This window comes from Paramisgurnus dabryanus, chromosome 16, assembly GCF_030506205.2.
Source record: "Paramisgurnus dabryanus chromosome 16, PD_genome_1.1, whole genome shotgun sequence".
Classification (NCBI taxonomy): Eukaryota; Metazoa; Chordata; class Actinopteri; order Cypriniformes; family Cobitidae; genus Paramisgurnus; species Paramisgurnus dabryanus.
The window spans coordinates 15,667,008-15,686,480 of record NC_133352.1 but is presented as its reverse complement, the minus strand read 5'-3'; the positions used below and the strand labels follow the sequence as shown (position 1 = coordinate 15,686,480).

The 19,473-nt window shown below is 37.1% G+C and overlaps 1 protein-coding gene across 1 annotated transcript; it reads left to right on the top strand.

Annotated features, from left to right (window-relative positions):
• The first annotated feature begins 2,085 nt into the window (after positions 1–2,085).
• Positions 2,086–13,778, top strand: slc26a2 (solute carrier family 26 member 2). The gene is made up of 4 exons (XM_065266513.2): positions 2,086–2,227; positions 9,288–9,893; positions 9,968–10,707; positions 11,883–13,778. The coding sequence occupies exons 2-4, from the start codon at positions 9,306–9,308 to the stop codon at positions 12,655–12,657; spliced, it is 2,103 nt and encodes a 700-aa protein (XP_065122585.1). The 5' UTR covers positions 2,086–2,227; positions 9,288–9,305; the 3' UTR covers positions 12,658–13,778.
• The last annotated feature ends 5,695 nt before the right edge of the window (positions 13,779–19,473 follow it).

The following is a 19,473-nucleotide window of genomic DNA, read 5'->3' as shown; positions in this document are numbered from 1 at the left end:
AGAAGTTAATTATGCAAAATGTGTTGTCATCAATGACACAAGAAAACCAATTTCTGGAATTTGTTTTGATGTAGTAAAAAATACATTTGTATTGTTTGATGACACCATTAGGATCAGTTATGTAATTAATCGAAATGTAGTTTTCATTATATACAACAATTAACAGGCTAAATAGAATATAGCCATATGTGTAGAATGTATGTAATGCATTTTAAATTGTATTTATCTAAAATGATTTTGGTAATAAAATGCTGAACTAAGTGATGTCACAGGAATAAAAAGCTTACTTAGAAATGCACCGTATTAAATCCCTCTCTGTGTTCTAGGAACTTTCATACACTGAATTCTTTGTTTCTTCACATGGGAGCGTGGCTTAGTTACCTTAAGCCTGTGTAGAATGTGAAGGTCATGGATTTAACATGTGGTCTCATAGCATCCACTTGTTGCTAAGCAAACATGGTCTACTTCACTCAATTACACAAAAAATATTTCTAGGAAATTGCAAAGCTTGTTGGATTTTTGCTGATTTTTGTTCACCCACATTTAAGTGCCCTTAAGCACAATGAAAGTTAAGATGTAAGCTATAGGCTCATGTTTGTCTAATGTTAAGTCATGGTTTTCCATAAAATTCTCACTTCTTAATGAGAGAAAAACCCAGGTTGTTGTGTTTGGACCTTTAGACTTTTCAGGTACTTCTGACAGTGATTTTGGCCTTCTATGTAAACACTTTTAATCAGGATTGTATTTAAGGCTATGAGTTATATGCGTTTTTGTTTTGCTTTTGTATTTGCATTTGTCAAGATTTTGTAACAAAGTAACCCTAAATGTTCTGCTATTTCTGACATTGATGTATTTAATTTCCTAATTGTGTTGTTTTTCCCTTTCAGAAATGTCAATGTGGTTTGTTAACACAAGATATGATTGATTACCCTTTGACTGTGGGATTTGACATGTTAGTGTTAATTCACTGTTTTGTAACACTGATTCAGCAGAAGACTGTAAGACATAGGCAGGTATTTCTTTTAGAAAATAATAAGAAACAGAAGAAAACAAGAAAATCTATTTATTAGTTTAAGATTAGGTCTTTATGGCAACATTCATTAAGGTTTTTACATGAATTTTTGATCAGTAAGTACATAGCTGGCTGGAGACAAGTACGTCCCTGTTGACAATAAATTAAATAAATTTAAAAAATAGCTTACATCAGAGGTTTCCCAAACTACCCAAATTTACGAATACTATAGTAAAGGATCTGGCAATAAATATTAAATAGTCAAGGGTCTAGTCAAGGCACGATATGCTTTAAGCTAATCAGGTAAGCGTACCTAACGGAAAATATAATAATTAAAAAAATCAACCTTTTGCCATAGAACTATTTGTAATTTTGCCACTGAGATAGGCACACTCGTTCGTACCCTTTGTGTGTTTTGCACATAGACAGGTTTTGCATACCATAGATATGCATATAAAGGCTAGATGGCTCAAGGCGGAGTCAGCTGTGTCGTCACTTGGCGGCCATCTTAGGTCAGTGCTGCCATAGTGCTGCTCCCTGCTGCTGTGGACGGAAGGTGAGTGACATACGCCAACTAAAATGCTCGTAACTTGCTGAATTCTTGACGGATTTACAAACGGTTTGGTTTTTTACAAACGTTATTAACGTGGCTATAATTCTGGATGCTTTAACATGTTTCATGAATTTTTTATTTATTTTTAGTATACGTATTCAGTGTCATAGGTACATCTTTGACGTTTATAACAAACCAATCCGTTTGAAAATCGGTAAAAAATTAAGCAAGTTATGGTCATTTAAAAGTACCTGCATCATTAAAACTCAATGCTACGAGTGAGCGAGCGCCCTGTCCTAAGATGGCCGCCAAAATGCGGACGTTCCACTCAATTGGCCATCAGCGCGGACGAGCCATCTAGCCTTTATATACATATCTATGTTGCATACAGCCAAAAACAGAAAACGCTTATGTCACATGACCTTAATGGGCGTGTCTTATAGCACCGCTCTCGCGGTATTTTGGTGTCATACTTCTATCGGTCTGCGCAGCGCCGTCTTTTGTCGAGTACGCCTAAACTTAGCATGGCTTTGTATGTATGACGCATTAGATCCTGGAATGAGGTAATAGGTGTGTACATGCAGCAAATCTCTCCGGTAGTTATTTGTTCTTGTGAATTGGCATGACTAAATGAAACGATCTCACTCCGCCGCCGGTCTCAGGTAAGTTTTCAACACTGAATCTGCGCAACTTTGTGCAGTTGTGTTTCTTTCAGCAGATGGATTGGCTCGTTTGTACACGTTGCAGTTTAGTAACGTTAGTCGTACTGTATTATCAATAGTGCCATTCATAAAGTAACGTACTGTATGAATCACTTTTATTATGATACGGTGGGAGATCGCTGTTAATCAGTTTTACTGAGTTATGATTAATCGTCAATAGACGTCTGCTTAAAAATGTAACTACTGTAAAGTTTTTTCTTGTGTCAGAAATGTATTTTATCATTTGTTTAAATGACTATTGCTCATTTGATTAAGAGAAAATGCATCTGTAAACATTCTTAATTGCAGTGAAGTGTTTTTTATGTATTGTAAAATAAAACCTTGCTTTTATCATGATTCACATTTGTGAATATTGCGATTTTAACATGGACTGAGAATTGTAGGTGAGCAACTGTCTCAGTGCCTCAAGTCTATACACAATATAAAATTAAAATGCTTTTTTAAGCGTATAAAGATAAAATGTTTTGAATTGTTTAGCTAGGTACTAACTTTTATCAAAGTACAAAATATTGTGGAATTAATGATGGAAGCTAATAATTGAAAGATGAATGAACTAAAGTGGACTTAGCTTTTTATCTCTTGATACTGATGTCTCATTTGTTCAGATATTGATGTGCTGATAAAGATATTGTCCAAAATCCATATATATATATATATATATATATATATATATATATATATATATATATATATATAAACTACTGTCACATACAAGTTTTGTCTTGTGTCAGAAATGTATTTATCTATCTATCTATCTATCTATCTATCTATCTATCTATCTATCTATCTATCTATCTATCTATCTATCTATCTATCTATCTATCTATCTATCTATCATCTATCTATATATGATTTATTCTATGCATATGTTTCAAATGTTCTTCCTCAGTCTGTATAGTCATTATACAAATATATTTTATTTACTTTACAACATAAACTTAAACATATTTAAAAACAACTTTTCTTTATAACATCTTCTATCTGATTTTAAAGGTTTAAGTTCTGTGAGGCAAGTGGTGGCAATTTGACTATTGAGTACATTTATCTCAAAACCTTGCTTTCTGTTCAACTGAAGTGCTTTTTTCAAAGGGTCCTGTGTGTCCGTATTGATTGCTTTTGCTGACCAAGACTGAAAGTCCTTGTGTACAGTTCTGATGCAAGTTTACTTTCCCCTCTAACCAAGCAGATGGCAGGGTAACACTCAAAGGGCCTCTGTAACAAATTGCAAAATTAAAAATTGATGCTAGATTTTTAGCACATGTACAACACATCCTTGGTTTAAGCAGGGAAGTTTTAAAATGGGCTTAAACCAAGAGAGCATTTGACATTTTGGATACATTCATTGCAAGTCACTTAATGCATAAAAGCATCTGTTAAATGAATGAACAACGGTAAGCTTTTTTAATGAATTATAAGTTGAGTTGTGGTGAAGTTTCGAGGAAAATGTCAGTTGTTTCTCAACAAACGTAAGGAGAAGTACATAAAGTAACCCTCTGTTTTATGTTTCAAACAGACATGGTGATATAGAGGCACAAGTTATGGATTGCAGCTTTAAGTTTTGAATGTCCTTGTTGAATCTAGTACTTAAATCTCTATGTGACATCTTTAAAGCGTAACTAAACCCCTGGTCAGAGCCTGACTCCGCCCACTGGCAATATTTGAAAAATGCAAGAAAAGTGGGCAGATCCCAATGGAGATAGAGGGGACGAACTAAGCTGGTACCAAGTGTGTGGTGAGATCGTAACAAGGGCGTGGTGAGCTTGAATCTGCTTACGTCACGAGTCATTTTTTGGACCCAACATCCAATAGGAAAATTCAACTGCAGTAGCCACCGTTCAACCTGAAGAGGGCAGCACTCAGACGTTTTTACAACATATATTACAGTATTGAAACACTTTATATCCAAATGTCAAAAAACTTACTAAAATCAATGAACAGCACTAATAAAGCATCATTCTTACAGATCAGTAACTAAAAAAAGTTGGTTTAGGGTTTAGTTACTCTTTAAGCAGAAAAGAATTTAAGCGCTTCTCAATTTTGCTAATTCTATGGCCACCATTGCTTAAATCAGGGATTGGTTAAGAAAAAACGATGTTGATGAAAGAGACGCTGCTCAATGACAGGGTGATATCTGGGTGCTAAGTAGTTTTGCTAGGTTAGATAGTAAGTTTCTATTTTAAACACTTTAATTACCTCTAAAATCGAAATATACTGTACTTTGGTGAGAACAAGTTGTGTTTTCATACATAAGATGTGGCCTTCTAAACCAATGCAGGACCTCAAAGAGCAGGTCATAAAAAATTTGCATAAAGAAATTGCATAAATGGTTGCATAAATTGTTTAGACTAGTCTTAGAGTTGGTCATCAATTTGACTGATTATCCCTCACTAATTGCTAGTTGGTCAGACTAGTTTTTAAAAACAGTCTTATCTTGTGGGCTATGTTTACGCAACCGGTCCCATGTCTTAGAATAACTAATCAGTTAAGGGGACAGATAATGTTTTTTCTGGTTGCTATACTCTCTCTGTACACATCAGTAGGCTTTCCTTACATGTCCAGCTATAATGAGCATCCTTCCATACATAATCTGTGGTCTGAATGAGATGGAATCAATGAGGTGCATCCAGTTAGAAAGCTATGAAGATGCTCTTGTTGTTTCCAAACTTTACTTTTCCAGTTAACTTTTTCAAAAAATAAGAAAAAAAGTATATTATTTTTAAAAAATAATAAAAAACAGTATGTGACATTAACCAGACTTGAAATTTTAAGGGAAAAAAAGGTATTCAGTAGTATAGTGGTATCATATTTCACTCAGGAGTTCGCAGCATAACGATTTTAAAGTTTCCTGGCATAATTTTTAACTAAGTCTTCCATTCCATTAAGTTCTTGTATTGACAAAAATGAATCCTCTAATACAGTGTTGAGCACAATTGCTTCCCAGACCGAAAGTCAAAGTGTGACACAATTAAATGGCCGTCACCCTCCAACCAATAAGATCATAAGGTCACAATCATATAGAGAACTGCAGGGATGACACATTTTTGTAGGCTTACCTGGAAGTTAGCTTCACATGGGTTCCCTCTTGTTTTTTAGGCTTTTGTATTGCAAAAAATAACCTCTGTCATCAACAAAATGTTGTAATGCTTACACATTTTGTCCATCAAGATAATATTCACAAACAAACACTTTTATCAATTTATCAAGTCTAAAAGCATTTACTAGAGATGAAAAGCTAACCTATAAGCGACCCAGACAGCACAGGTACACCTGTAGTTCCCCAGATAGCACACATCTCGGAGACGTCTATTTGATGTCTGCATTTACATCTGCAAGATTTACTTTTTTGCTGATCTGCATTACATCTAAGGGACGTTGTCAGATGTTTAAAAGATGTCTTTAAGATGATTATAATTGAAAAGACATCTAAGACGTTTATCAGATGTTTTAACACAGCAGATGTTTTACAGACATTTTCCAATGCTATCTGGGACACCATGGTCTCTTGACTCCAACATCACCATCGAACTCTTTTTAAACTTCACAAAAAAAAACATGTTAAACCTGAAAATGAAGTTCTTTTGGAGGAATTGTGCCAACGTTGCATTGTTTTTGAGATTTTTATACATGATGACGTTTAGGCCCAGACATCTCCGTGAAACGACTTTTGAAAACTTCACGAGTGGGGTTATTGGTGTTTTATGTAAAACGTGAGCTTGTGTTAACCCAAGATCTTCTTTAAGGTGTTTAACCAAAACCCCATTAAAAACAAAACATTGATTTAAGGATGAGAGAATTGGAAGTGCTAAAATGCTAACTACATTGTTATAACACTACAGTGCTTAAATACTTCTGCACATGTTTACTATAGATTGTCGGCTGTCTGAGTTGTCAGTAAGGAATCTTACCGATATTTCTTGATAGTCTGGGTGACACATAACTGTAGGGATTATGTAAGGTATTGTAATAGGTGTTTTATCATGGTTGTTAATGTGGTATTTTCTCTTTTAAATGATTTGTGAACAACATCTTTAGGAATTTTATTCACACATCTAATTTAGGTCTCAATATTAAAGGACACAAAACCCACATAGTTTCGTCCAATCTTATGTTAATCTTGGGAACCTATAGAGAAGTATTCCTTCCCTCATAAACCCCAAAGTCTTTAGTTTTTTCAGAATTATTGAAGAAATATCAACTCTCCCGTTTCTTTCCGAACACAGCCGAGCTGCTGGAGGCGGAGTGAGTTACGAGCACGCAACATACACATCTCATTATTACATTATCCCTGGATAACTTTTGATTAACTATACTTTCGTGTTTTTTACATTATATGCTATTATGATTGCCAACAAAACCCAGACATTTGATGCAGTTTTACTTACCGCCTGCAGTTCCGAAGTTGATGTGCGTGCTCTTGCTCTGATTTTTCAATGAGAAATGCCCATACAAGGACTTCCATTGTACACCCGTGAGTGACATAACATATTGAGTAGTCGAAAAAACTTTCACAAACTTGTACGAACCCTAACAAAGAGTATTCGGCACAGAAATACTTGCTAACCTTGTGCAGAATATAAACAATAAGAAACAAAACCAGTCCAGATTTGTAGCAGGTACATTATAAAATCAGAAACGGTTATGGTTTAGAAAAAATATTTGCATTCTCAGGCAGTATGCGTGAGCATTTTAGACAGATAGTATCTCCTGTTCTGGAGAAAACACGTTCGCTCAGCACATCGCGGAGTTGTGGAGTCACCAGCCTGGCTAACGCAATCTCAGTTCGTAAATTGTCTATGAAAAAATACGTTTGCTAATTTGTTAGCTGCCTCAATGTTGCCGCAAGACATATTATTTATTGTATATGTATTGTTTTACATACCAGATTTGGGCTGCAGTGCAGTCACTGCGGTGCTAGGCTGGGGATCGGAGCCAGAGGAAGAGGCAGCGGAGGACAGTCGGCGCAGTGCGTCATCATGTTCGCCCTGCACCCTCCTATGCACGAAACAATCTTGCCGCAAATGTTGCATTTTGTCGAGATTTCGTGTCTGTTTAGGAAATTGAAGTCGCACTTTGGACCGCCGATGCACGCTATCCATGTTCGACTCGCTAGGTTATGTCAACACTTCTGGTAGACGCTTCTTCGTTGGTGTTCAGCTGTTTGTTTTTCCGGTTGGTGGACTGTGAATCGAAACTGGGAATCGAAATTTAAACTTTTGAACGATTCCAGGAAAATCGCAAAGCTAGTCCCGGTTCCAATCGATACTCGATACCCAAGCCTAGTTTCCAATGAAAGCGCCGTGCTTTTAAAAAATGCCAGGTGCTGGTGGATTTTGTCCGCGCCTAGTGCCGGCACTTTGCGCTTTAACGTGCTCAGCACTGAGTGCAGAGAGTTGAAAAATTTTCAACTTTGGGTGAACATTCAGCTCGTCAATCTCACTTCTCACTTGGCCATTCAATCACAGTGGAGGAGGGGCGGGACAAATATCACAACAACCTAACAGCGCATTGTTCAATGGCTGATATCTTAGACACCAAAGCGCTCAACTAAAAGTGCCTACAGTCGATATCCGCCTGGCATTTTCAGCCACGTTTAATCGCTATGGTGTTAGAGCTGGGCAAAAAAAAAATCGCCTGTGACTCTCATGCATGTCTCACGCAGAGCCATATTTCCCAGAGAAAATATGCAAAATCGCATACAATATCGGAGGCGATTTCCCATGATCACGTCAAACACACTTTTTTTTTACCTTCTCAGTGAAATACGGCTCTGTGTAGTAAATACCTTTTCATCTGAGAGCAGGTGATGGTGATTTACTACTAATCCCGAACCGTATTTACTGATGAGAAACGCATGAGAATCGGAGAATCACAGGCAATTTTTCCCCCAGCTGTATTTGGTGTACACGCCCTCAACAATGTAAAAAAGTCAGAAAGGATGAAGTAGCATTAGACCCCGCTTTACACATTAATGTGGTAAAATATCGGGTTGTATTTCTCTTTATAAACAAAGGTCAGCCTCATTCCAATATATTTAACTGGCAATAATTCAGATCTTTCTGATCAAAAACTCAAGTGGGATAAGAAAAGGCACAGCTGAGTTAGCCAAGCAAAGATAAGTTTTAGCAGCAGCTGTTAACAACTAGATAACAACTTTAGAGAAGTGGTCAGCCTCATGGTGTCATGCATTTGCAGAGTTTCCGCAGAAAATGTGTTAGTTAAGGTGGTAGGGTTGTGTCGGTGGGCGGGCCGGGGGCGTGGCAATCAAAGGGGCGGGGCGTACGCGTCATGATGAAAATATTTTTATTTAAAACACTCAAATTAAACTCAATTTTGAAGAAACTATGACAGAAAATGAAAACATACTAGATTATTAATTAAGTAAATGTTTTATCAACAGGCTGGTTATCCTCCAGACAGTGAGATCATGTCTTTCTCTCATTTCGGCCATGTTGCGCGTGCCCGCTCGCGGTGTGAAGTGCGTCCACGCTATTCTCCGAGATGCAATTGACAGCCTTTTGTGCAGCGAATTTTTTTTGGATGACCTAGTTAAGGTGGTAGGGTATCCCAGCTTAGGTGGGCCACCCAAACTGAAAAGTGCTGCGGGAAACCCTGATTTGTTTGTCTATGGATTAACTACCAAAAGTTTAGTGTCACAAAACAAATTTGTGTGTTGTGCATGCATTGCTAATTATGTGAGCTGTTCTTTAAATGCAATTTATTTACAAGCAGCAAAAGAACAATTTTATAAGCATGACTGGAGAAACAAAAATGCAAGTTTTACATCATAACTAGTTTACTTCTGTGAGCTGAATGGATTTCTTTTAACCTTGCAAGCTTTACCAGAGTTCACATGAACCTTTTCAAGCTGATGACTGGTGTGCGCCCAAGTTCATTACCATTATTTTACCACTTCCGTTCACATCCGAGCCTCCCCGATCCCAAATAATTAATTCTCCTTTCTTGTATTCTCGATTAATTAATACTTTTTGGTATTTTTCAGCACAAGCTTCTGGACACTATGCCACTTAAGAAGGTCTGTGAAGGTGTTTCAGAAGAGGATGGTGTTTGGACGGGGCCAGACAGTCTCTTCATGTTAGAAAAGTGTGATAAACAGAAGGAGCCCTGGAAATCAGTAATAAAAAGGAAGGTGCGAAAAAAGTGTGCCTGCAGTACTGAACGAGCCAAAGCCCTAATTAAAGATTCTTTCCCAATATTGAAATGGCTCCCACGCTATCGTTTCAAAGACTGGATTATCGGAGATTCCATGTCAGGCCTAATCGTGGGCATCTTGCTGGTTCCTCAGTCCATCGCTTATTCATTACTGGCAGAACAAGACCCTATTTATGGCCTCTATACGTCCTTCTTCTCCAGCATTATTTATGCCTTGCTTGGCTCCTCTAGGCACATTTCAGTGGGGATGTTTGGTGTATTGTGTCTGCTGGTGGGGCAGGTAGTGGACAAGGAACTTACTCTAGCTGGATACAACTCAGGCACCAATCTGACGACTCTGGTACTCATGGACAACAGCACCGGTCCAGTCTGTGACCGAAGCTGCTATGCAATCATGGTGGGAGCAACACTGACTTTCACAGCAGGTGTCTACCAGGTCAGTCTGTGGCATAGTATAGCATAGATCTGCCAAAATGCATCAGTGTGTTAATATACTGAAATGTCTTGCAGGTGTTGATGGGTCTCCTACAAGTTGGATTCGTGTCAGTCTTCCTCTCGGACTCTCTGTTGAGTGGTTTTGCTACCGGCGCTTCTCTCACCATCCTCACATCCCAGGTCAAGTATTTATTGGGCCTACGTTTTCCCAGGGTCCAAGGCTGGGGCTCACTCATAAGAACTTGGATCAGCCTGTTCACAAATCTGGGCAAGACCAACGTATGTGATCTCATCACCAGCATTGTCTGCTTGCTCGTGCTTGTACCGACCAAGGAGCTTAACGACCGTTTCAAGGCAAAGCTCAAGGCTCCAATTCCCTTTGAGCTCTTTGTGGTCATTATAGCTACTCTAGCCTCCCATTTTGGTCAGTTCAAGGAAACTTATATGTCAGATGTGGCTGGAGAAATTCCCACTGGATTTATGGCTCCACAGCTACCAAACTGGTCTCTCATACCCAACATCGCTCTTGATGCCTTCTCAATAGCCATCGTTGGTTTTGCCATTACTGTATCTCTGTCTGAGATGTTTGCCAAGAAGCATGGTTATGTAGTGGACGCTAACCAGGAGATGTATGCTATTGGATTTTGTAATATTATTCCATCCTTCTTCCGTTGTTTTACGACCAGTGCTGCCTTGACCAAGACTCTTGTGAAGGAGTCGACTGGTTGCCAGACTCAGCTCTCAGCGTTAGTGACTGCTCTGGTGCTGCTGCTTGTCCTGCTTGTCATTGCCCCTCTTTTCTACTCATTGCAGAAGTATGTATGAATCATGTCATTTTGCTTGCACAAACAGTATCTTTACAACAGTATAAAATATCATTAAAGGTCACCTAATGTGAGAGATTCACTGTGAGAGTTACACTGGAATTATACAAAACTTTTTTGCTTGTTTAAATTCCCATAAAACCTTAAAGGAAAACACCACCGGTTTTCAATATTTTACTATGTTCTTACCTCAACTTAGACGAATTAAAACATACCTATTTTTTTCAATGCGTGCACTTTTAATCTTTGTACAGCACCTCATGAATGTGTTAGCATTTAGCTTAGCCCCATTCATTCCTTAGGATCCAAACAGGGATGAATTTAGAAGCCACCAAACACTTCCATGTTTTCCCTATTTAAAGACTCTTACATGAGTAGTTACACGAGTAAGCATGGTGGCACAAAATAAAACTTTTGTTTGGATCCTACAGAATGAATGGGGCTAGGCTAAATGCTAACACATTCATGAGGTGCTGTACAAAGATTAAACTGCACACATTGAAAAAAGATAGGTATGTATTAATTTATCTGAGTTGGGGTAAGAACATAGTAAAATGTAGAAAAACGGTGGTGTTTCCCTTTAACAATCTCATGGGACAAGCTGTTGGCATTTTCTGGACAAATTGACATTACTTTGCGCAGGCCACACCCACAACTGTCCAAAGACCATGTCATAATTTCTATTTGCAATCTTATTTACGTTCATTATTACAAAATAAAAGCGGGCATATTAAAAACAGTGTGTGCTTTTCGGTGTATTACCTTACTTTATTGTTAATAATTATGACATAACTGTGGTCTTTGGACGGTTGTGGGCGGGGCCTGCGCAAAGTAATGTCAGTTTGTTCAGAAAATGCCTACAGTTTGTCCCATAATGTCAAAAAATCCCCATATTTTTCAGTGTATGGTTTTTTAACGTATAGATAACAGTAACAGGGAGGGAAGCAGCAGCTCATTTGCATTTAAAGAGACACACACAAAAAACATACTTTCTTCTGTACACTCAAAATGATATTATAAATGATCTATAGGGTATTTTGACCTGAAACATTCTGGGGACACACCTGAGACTAATATTACAACTTGAAAAATTGCCACATTAGGTGACCTTTAACATTCATACAGTGTTGAATGTTTGTTCTAACCAGTGTTATTTGTCTCTAAAGATGTGTTTTAGCCGTCATCATTATCGTCAACCTCCGTGGAGCACTGCGAAAGTTCGGAGACATTCCCAAAATGTGGCGTGTAAATCGCGTGGACACTATCATCTGGCTGGTAACAATGGCTACCTCGGCCTTAATCAACACTGAGTTGGGCCTACTGGTTGGAGTCCTGGTTTCTGCATTCTGTGTGTTAGGCCGAACGCAGGGTGCTCAGGTCCTGCAGCTTGGCCAAGCAGGAGATCGTGAGGTCTTTGAGGACCTTGCATCATATAAGGGCCTTCAGACCTCACCAGGAGTAGCTGTTTTCCGGTACAGTGCTCCAATCTACTACGCCAACCAAGCTTTGTTTAAGAAGTCACTGTACCGCAACGTGGGCCTGGATCCGCTCAAAGAAAAAGCCAGGCGTAAGAAACTCGATAAGCAGAAGAAGCAGAAACAGGGTCGAGAAGAACAGAAGCAAAAGATGGAAGTATCCACCGATGTGTATCTGCTACAGCATTCGACCTTTCACACATTAATCATAGACTGCGGCCCAGTGATGTTTCTAGATACCGCCGGAGTTAACGCTTTGAAGGAAGTATGCAAGGACTACAACGATCTAGGTGTGTGTGTACTTTTGGCACAATGCAGCACCTCTGTTATTGATTCTTTGCGGAGGGGAGGCTACTATGACCCGAAGACCGGAGCCAAAGAAATACAGTTTTACACTGTTGGTGATGCCATCTCATATGCCCAAAGCTTAAATTTACAGAATGGTGATTGTGACACTGTTTTGTGATGCTCTATAATGTTTGAATTTATAAACGGTTTGCAATGAACATTAGTCTTTTTTGACACTATGCAAATATTTCTATATGATTGCTATGTCTCAGAAATCTAATTATGAGATTATGAGCATCAAAGTTTGATACTCAGTCAATATTAAAGATATCAAGGTTGTATTTTTTGATATAAATGAGCTGGCTTTTCATAATAACTAGCTTTTAGATATTTATATTTATTGATATCCTTTCAGTTTGTTGCTTATATACAGTCACAACTGTGACATTTACACAGCTTTATGGGTAATTGTGCATACTGAAATAACCATAAAGCCTGAGTACACAAAACTGTTGCGTGTCTGGTTGAAAGCTCAACACTTTCACCCAGTCACCTGATATTTACCTCAGTGACAGAAGCACCAAAGATTGTACTGCTGATGTGTCAATCTTGACACATTGGCATTGATGCCACGGGGCAGTTTTTGAACATGTGCAGCACTTGTTTCTCAACTAAAGATTTTTGTTAAGGAGCCAAATAAAGTCTGGTGAGATTTTCTTTTTATAGAGTAAGATTTTTGGCATTTATGTCTGACTGGTTAAACAGGTCTGAAGGAACAGGAAACACAGCAGGATGTTCAGAAGGGACGTGTCAAATTGTTAAAGGTCAGGGAGTAGGGTGAATTACAGCAGGGTAAGGGTTATAAATACAGATGAGCATTCTGGAATGCCTTAATAAAGTTTTGACACACATATATTGTGTATGCCTTGTAGTGCATATTAGATATTAGGAAGTAGTTTACATTGCAAATGGTGATAGTCTGAGACTTCATCATATTTATTAAAACTTTTTGTAAATGATCTTAATGCTTTAAAAGAAAGATTGTTTCTATGCATCTTAATTGTTGTAACAGAATCAGCTTTACTTTGTTACAGATTTGTTACTATTTAAAAAAAGGCTACATACGAATTCAGGTATTCTTGTATGTGTGCAACTTTTGTCAACATGTAAAGTACTTGTATTAAGTACTTGTATTTTTCAATCAATAACTTGTGTATATTCTATTACAGATGTGAGTTTTTGCTTCTAGTTAGAGAAATATGGTTTGTATTTATTATTACATGTTCAAAATAAAGTATTTACAGAACTGTCAATTTTTTGGGGATCCATTTTAATTTTTACATTACACATTCACTCTGACATTTAGTCTTTAACCAGCACTATATTTTATTATGTGCTTTAAGTCATTTTTGTAATTAAAATATGCTGGAATTTTTAAGCTGGCCCATGATCAAATCCATTTTTGTGTTAACATTAACAGTACATGTACTGTATGCATGGTGCTATGCCTTTGGTTAAGCTGCATTAACTTTAAACTACCACAAGGGTGCAGCATTGTCTTGCAGCAGATTACATACATGGATTACCTTATCGAAACAACACCGTACCATGATGCAAATAAAATGTACCAAAATGATTAATTAGAGCTGATAACAAGATTTATATATTGGCAACACTGAACTTATCTGTTCTTATTTGCCAAGTCTGTCTCAATGATCCAATCTCGTGATTTTCAAAGCGCTTTTTCCTCATAAGTTTGGTCCACGTTAAATACCGTAGAAACCAAAACGCGCGCATTTTTTATTTGTCTACAAATAATTTGTCTAGAAGTCTACAGCCAGATGTTCACTATGTCAGGTAAGAAATTCACCTTATTTATCCACTAAACTAAATAACGTAGCGATGCAATTATTTAAGTCTCGTTTATATCAGCAGGTTTATTATAACCAGCTTGTTCTATAAAACGTGCTTGTTTTAATTTTTTTCATAAAAAGTAATTTTAATAAACTAAATAAAACGTTAAAATAAATATTTTTAACGGTTTAAACATTACGTTGGGTTTGATCACCTCATTAATGACTTGTTTACAGTATAATTTTCATAAAAATTGTAAACAAATTTGCAATACACTAATAAACAACAAGTAGCAAAAAAGGCCACACTAGTATATCAACTACGTTGTTTGGGAAATAATAATATTTTAACAACCACCCCAATTAAGATGCCAACTATTCATTCACTCCCTTCATCCTGGATCCTGGAAAACTCACTCTTACCCTGTGGTTCTGAAACTAGGGTGAGGGCACACTTTGGGGGTGCAAAATGTTGCCAGCTGGGGCCCTGGTTTTATGGGATTTAATATCGTAAATTTTATATCATATTAATTATTATAAATTATGTGTAAATAAACCTCAGAATAATAAGGCTACTACTAACCAACAGCACCACATTGTATCATTTGATATGTTTTGTTCAAATTCTAAGTTTGAGATTGTTTTATGTCATTCATTTTCTTGGGGGGCCGCAAAGGGATGCACCCTAAATGGGGTGGGGTGCCCCAAAAACTTGCACTCAGCACTAAGCTGAACTCAAAAGTTGTCAGCCCTGTATATGATCACTCGCAATAGACACATCCAGAGCATCTGATCTTCTGCAAACCCTGGATGTAGAAAACAGACAATCCCAGATCTCACATAAGGTTAAAGCACAGACCAATGCCTAAAGGCTATTTTAGACTCTTTTGACAGTACAGGTATGTCTAATGTCAAAAAACATTTTATGTATGTCACATTGGTAAGACAGGTAAGGGATAATGTAGAGGCAGCCGGTAGTTATTGGGAAATAAGCCCCGACAGTGTGATCAGGACCCGACGCGAAGCGGAGGGTCTTGTATCACACTGAAGGGGCTTATTTCCCAATAACTACCGGCTGCCTCTACATTATCCCGCTTATTACACGGCTACTTGCCACATAAGAAAAAAAACTGGACATGAATATGAATTTGAAACATTAATTGGCATATTTGTTTTAAATTAACATTTTTATCCTTCCGCGACACTTTGCACAGATGCATAAAATGATCGTAATACCTTATTAAGATCCTCTGCTTCATACTTGTCTGTCTCCATTTTTTCTCTTTTAGCCAGTCTTTGAGAAGTTTTAATCCCCATTCTGAATTTTTTTGTGTGTTGGCTTCGTAGCTGTCATGCTCTATTTTGTCAAGTTCAGTCTCAGTAAGCTCTCTGTGTCTTGTCGTGGTTGTCGAGTGTAAGTCACAAGATGGCGCCAAACAGACCAATAGTGTCTGTCTGCGGAGTGCAAGAGAGGGGCGTGCCGTTAAGCGGCGTAACTTTTAGCAGGGGGCGGAAATTTAAGTTGTCCAAGTCACACAGAATCCCGCGAGATGTCCGACTTCCGCTAAACTGACGCTAGTAATAGTAAGACGATTGTTTATAGCTCTCTTTCAACTTTAGCGTAATGACAAATAACGTTACTGCCGTAAATGTTTTAAATTGAGGGCACGGAGGAAGCTTCATAAGACGCTCTTTTTTTTTTTTATTAACTTGAAATTACATCAATACTCATAATAACATACAAAATAGAAATTACAATCAGACAATACAAACAAACAAATAAAAAAGTATAAACATACAAATTAAGTATAAAAAAATAAAAATAAAATAAGGGCATGAGATCATCATACAAATAACATAAAAGCTTCACATAAGGACCTAGTGCGTTTTGCTTTATTATTTTTCAATCCAAGAGGTAACTCTACATAATGTTTCATATCTATCTGAAATAACAAAAAGTTAGGTTTTCCTTTAGCCCATTTTTGTTTATGTATATGGTATTTTCCCATAATCAATAAAAGATTAACAACAAAAGTCTCATTTGGTGGCAATTTTTCTCTATTAAAATAAAAAAATACATCTTTCTCAAAAAGGTAAACTTTAATACCAAAACACTTATAAAGGAGGCCTTCCAATTCTATCCAAAACATTTTGCTATATATACAATTGAAAAATAAGTGTACAACATCCTCCTTTTCTGTCCCACAAAAATCACATCTGACATCAGCATCATCATTAAACCTAAGAAAAAGTGTTTTAACAGGGTACACCAAATGAAGTATTTTAAAATGTACTTCTCTCACCTTATTTGTTATACAATATTTTTTCGGCAGCAACCATGCATATTTCCATTCAATGCACTCAAATTTAGAATGCCAAAATGTTCTAGAAGATATTGGGCTATATTCTGTAAGTAACTTCCTAATAAAATAATTATTCCATCTTTTATCAGTAATGATCACTCCTTCAAGTGCAATATCAGGTTTAAAACTCACATTCTCATTATACACATATCCTTTAAACAGACATTTTAAACCAGATGGTATAGCATCGAACACTATACAATATTCTTTAGGGACTATTGGAATATTGTACGCTTCATAAGACGCTCGGATGGTCTTATAGCCTATTGTCTCATTCATCGTCATTGTTAACGTGGGTAGACAATATGGCCATATACGGCATATATGGACATATTTACCATCCTAAAATTATTAAAGTACCGAGGCATACCAATATTTAAATCGTGAACTGTTACACAGTGAGGGTGATTTCGTCTTTTTTTTTAAGTAAATGTGCACCTCAGACAGTTTAATATGTATTAAACCAAGATGAAATTCACTTGCAAACTTAATTCTTTTTAAGATTTAAGAGGAATCTACAGAGCTCACGTGGTTTTATAAGAAATGGCTACTAACAGATAACATCTGGTGATATTGTGAAGGTTTATAAAAATAACTATTCACAACAGGTAACATTGTAAAGGTGTATAAAAATAACTATTCACAACAGGTAACATCTGGTGACATTGTAAAGGTTTATAAAATAACTATGCACAACATGTAACAACTGGTGACATTGTAAAGGTTTATAAAATAATTATTCACAACAGGTAACATCTGGTGACATTGTGAAGGTTTATAAAAATAACTATTCACACAGGTAACATTGTAAAGGTGTATAAAAATAACTATGCACAACATGTAACATCTGGTGATATTGTGAAGGTTTATAAAAATAACTATTCACAACAGGTAACATTGTAAATGTGTATAAAAATAACTATTCACAACAGGTAACATCTGGTGACATTGAAAAGGTTTATAAAAATAAATATCCACAACATGTAACAACTAGTGAGATTGTAAAGGTTTATAAAATAATAATTCACAACAGGTAACATCTGGTGACATTGTAAAGGTTTATAAAAATAACTATTCACAACAGGTAACATTGTAAATGTGTATAAAAATAACTATTCACAACAGGTAACATCTGGTGACATTGAAAAGGTTTATAAAAATAAATATCCACAACATGTAACAACTAGTGAGATTGTAAAGGTTTATAAAATAATAATTCACAACAGGTAACATCTGGTGACATTGTAAAGGTTTATAAAAATATCATTTTAGCAAGATCACCCTACAATAAATTATAACACAGCATTATGAGAGGCATCAGGAGCTGATCCCAAGTGTATAGCTGGAAGCTGTTGATGTATGTACAGTATTGGTAAAGTGCACATGAATGCATTTTATAATAATAATGCATCCAATGTCAACCCTGTGTAGAGCTGAGAAATGTGGTTGTTTCTCAGCAGCAGTAATGTCCAATGGTGCCAGCTTAACACATTGGTGCAGTTTCCCAGACAGGGCTTAGTCAGGGGTGCCCAAAATCAGTCCTGGAGGGCCGGTGTCCTGCAGAGTTTAGCTTTTACTTGCATCAGAGCACCTGCCAGTAAGTTTCTAGTATGCTTAGTAGGACATTAATTGGCTGCTTCAGGTGTGTTTGATTAGGGTTAGAGCTAAACTTTGCAGGACACAGTTTGGAAACCCTTTGTTTAGATCAGGGGTGACCCACCCTGTTCCTGGAGATCTACCCTCCTGCATATTTTAGTTCTAACCCAGCTTTAACAAACACACCTGACTATAATTTTAAGGTTGCCCTGAAATGCTTGATTGGCAGGTTCAGGTGTGTTTGATTGGGGTTGGAGCTGAACTCTGCAGGACAGTAGATCTCAAGACACAGGTTTGGTCACCAATGGTTTCGATTAAACCAGGACTGGGCACTTATATTAGGACATTTTAGTTTTTACAAACAAACCTTACAAAAACAAGACTGGTGTGCACCTTGAAACAAAACAATGGCACTGATATGTTGAGATGTGTCAGTACAAGGTGTGTTCTTAATTACAGTAGCTCAAACATGCATTTTAGCCCGGGAACAGTATAAGCCCTGTCTGGAAAACCGCCACATTGTTTTACCATAACAGATATGGGTTGTTTAAGGTTGAGTTGTGATTTTGAAGTGTAGACAGATGGATCATCCTATTGTATTTCTGCATCACAGTTAAGGTGCATGTGGATGGTATCACCCTCACAAGTTGTCCACTGCATCACTTCACATCAATGCAGCTGTGAAAATAATAACCATAAACAAACATATTTTACATTTGTACTTAAAATAAGCTTACATTATGAGAATATACAATGGCACCCATACTTAAACAGAATAGGGTTTGAGAGAGATACATTAAAAACGAGACAGTAGTACACACATCCTTTAACTCCAGTGTTATTATGACGTTTAATAGGTCATTAATGAATTACTGTCATTTGAAATGTCGACAACTTACAGGAATAACTGTAAGATTCTAATGTACTAATATCTAACGTTACTATCGTAAACAGGAAAATATATAGGTGAGCAATGAAACTCATGCAAGATTTGTTGCATTTTGTTAACTACTCGTTACTGATCATAAGTGTAATCATAGAACGGACTTCACAAATCTAACATTAGGCTAACAACACATAGCTAACGTTAGCGAGCTTACCTGAAACGGTCGACCTTAATTCAGCCCCTGGCGTGACTTCTTAACATGTGTCGTAGCCGAACCATTTCTCGGGAAAAGGATG

Excerpts from the sequence above, each read along its gene's own strand:
- slc26a2 (XM_065266513.2), top strand. The coding sequence starts at position 9,306 with ATGCCACTTAAGAAGGTCTGTGAAGGTGTTTCAGAAGAGGATGGTGTT. Across the intron at positions 9,894-9,967 it reads TCACAGCAGGTGTCTACCAG|GTGTTGATGGGTCTCCTACA; the intron begins GTCAGTCTGTGG and ends AATGTCTTGCAG. Across the intron at positions 10,708-11,882 it reads CTTTTCTACTCATTGCAGAA|ATGTGTTTTAGCCGTCATCA; the intron begins GTATGTATGAAT and ends TTGTCTCTAAAG.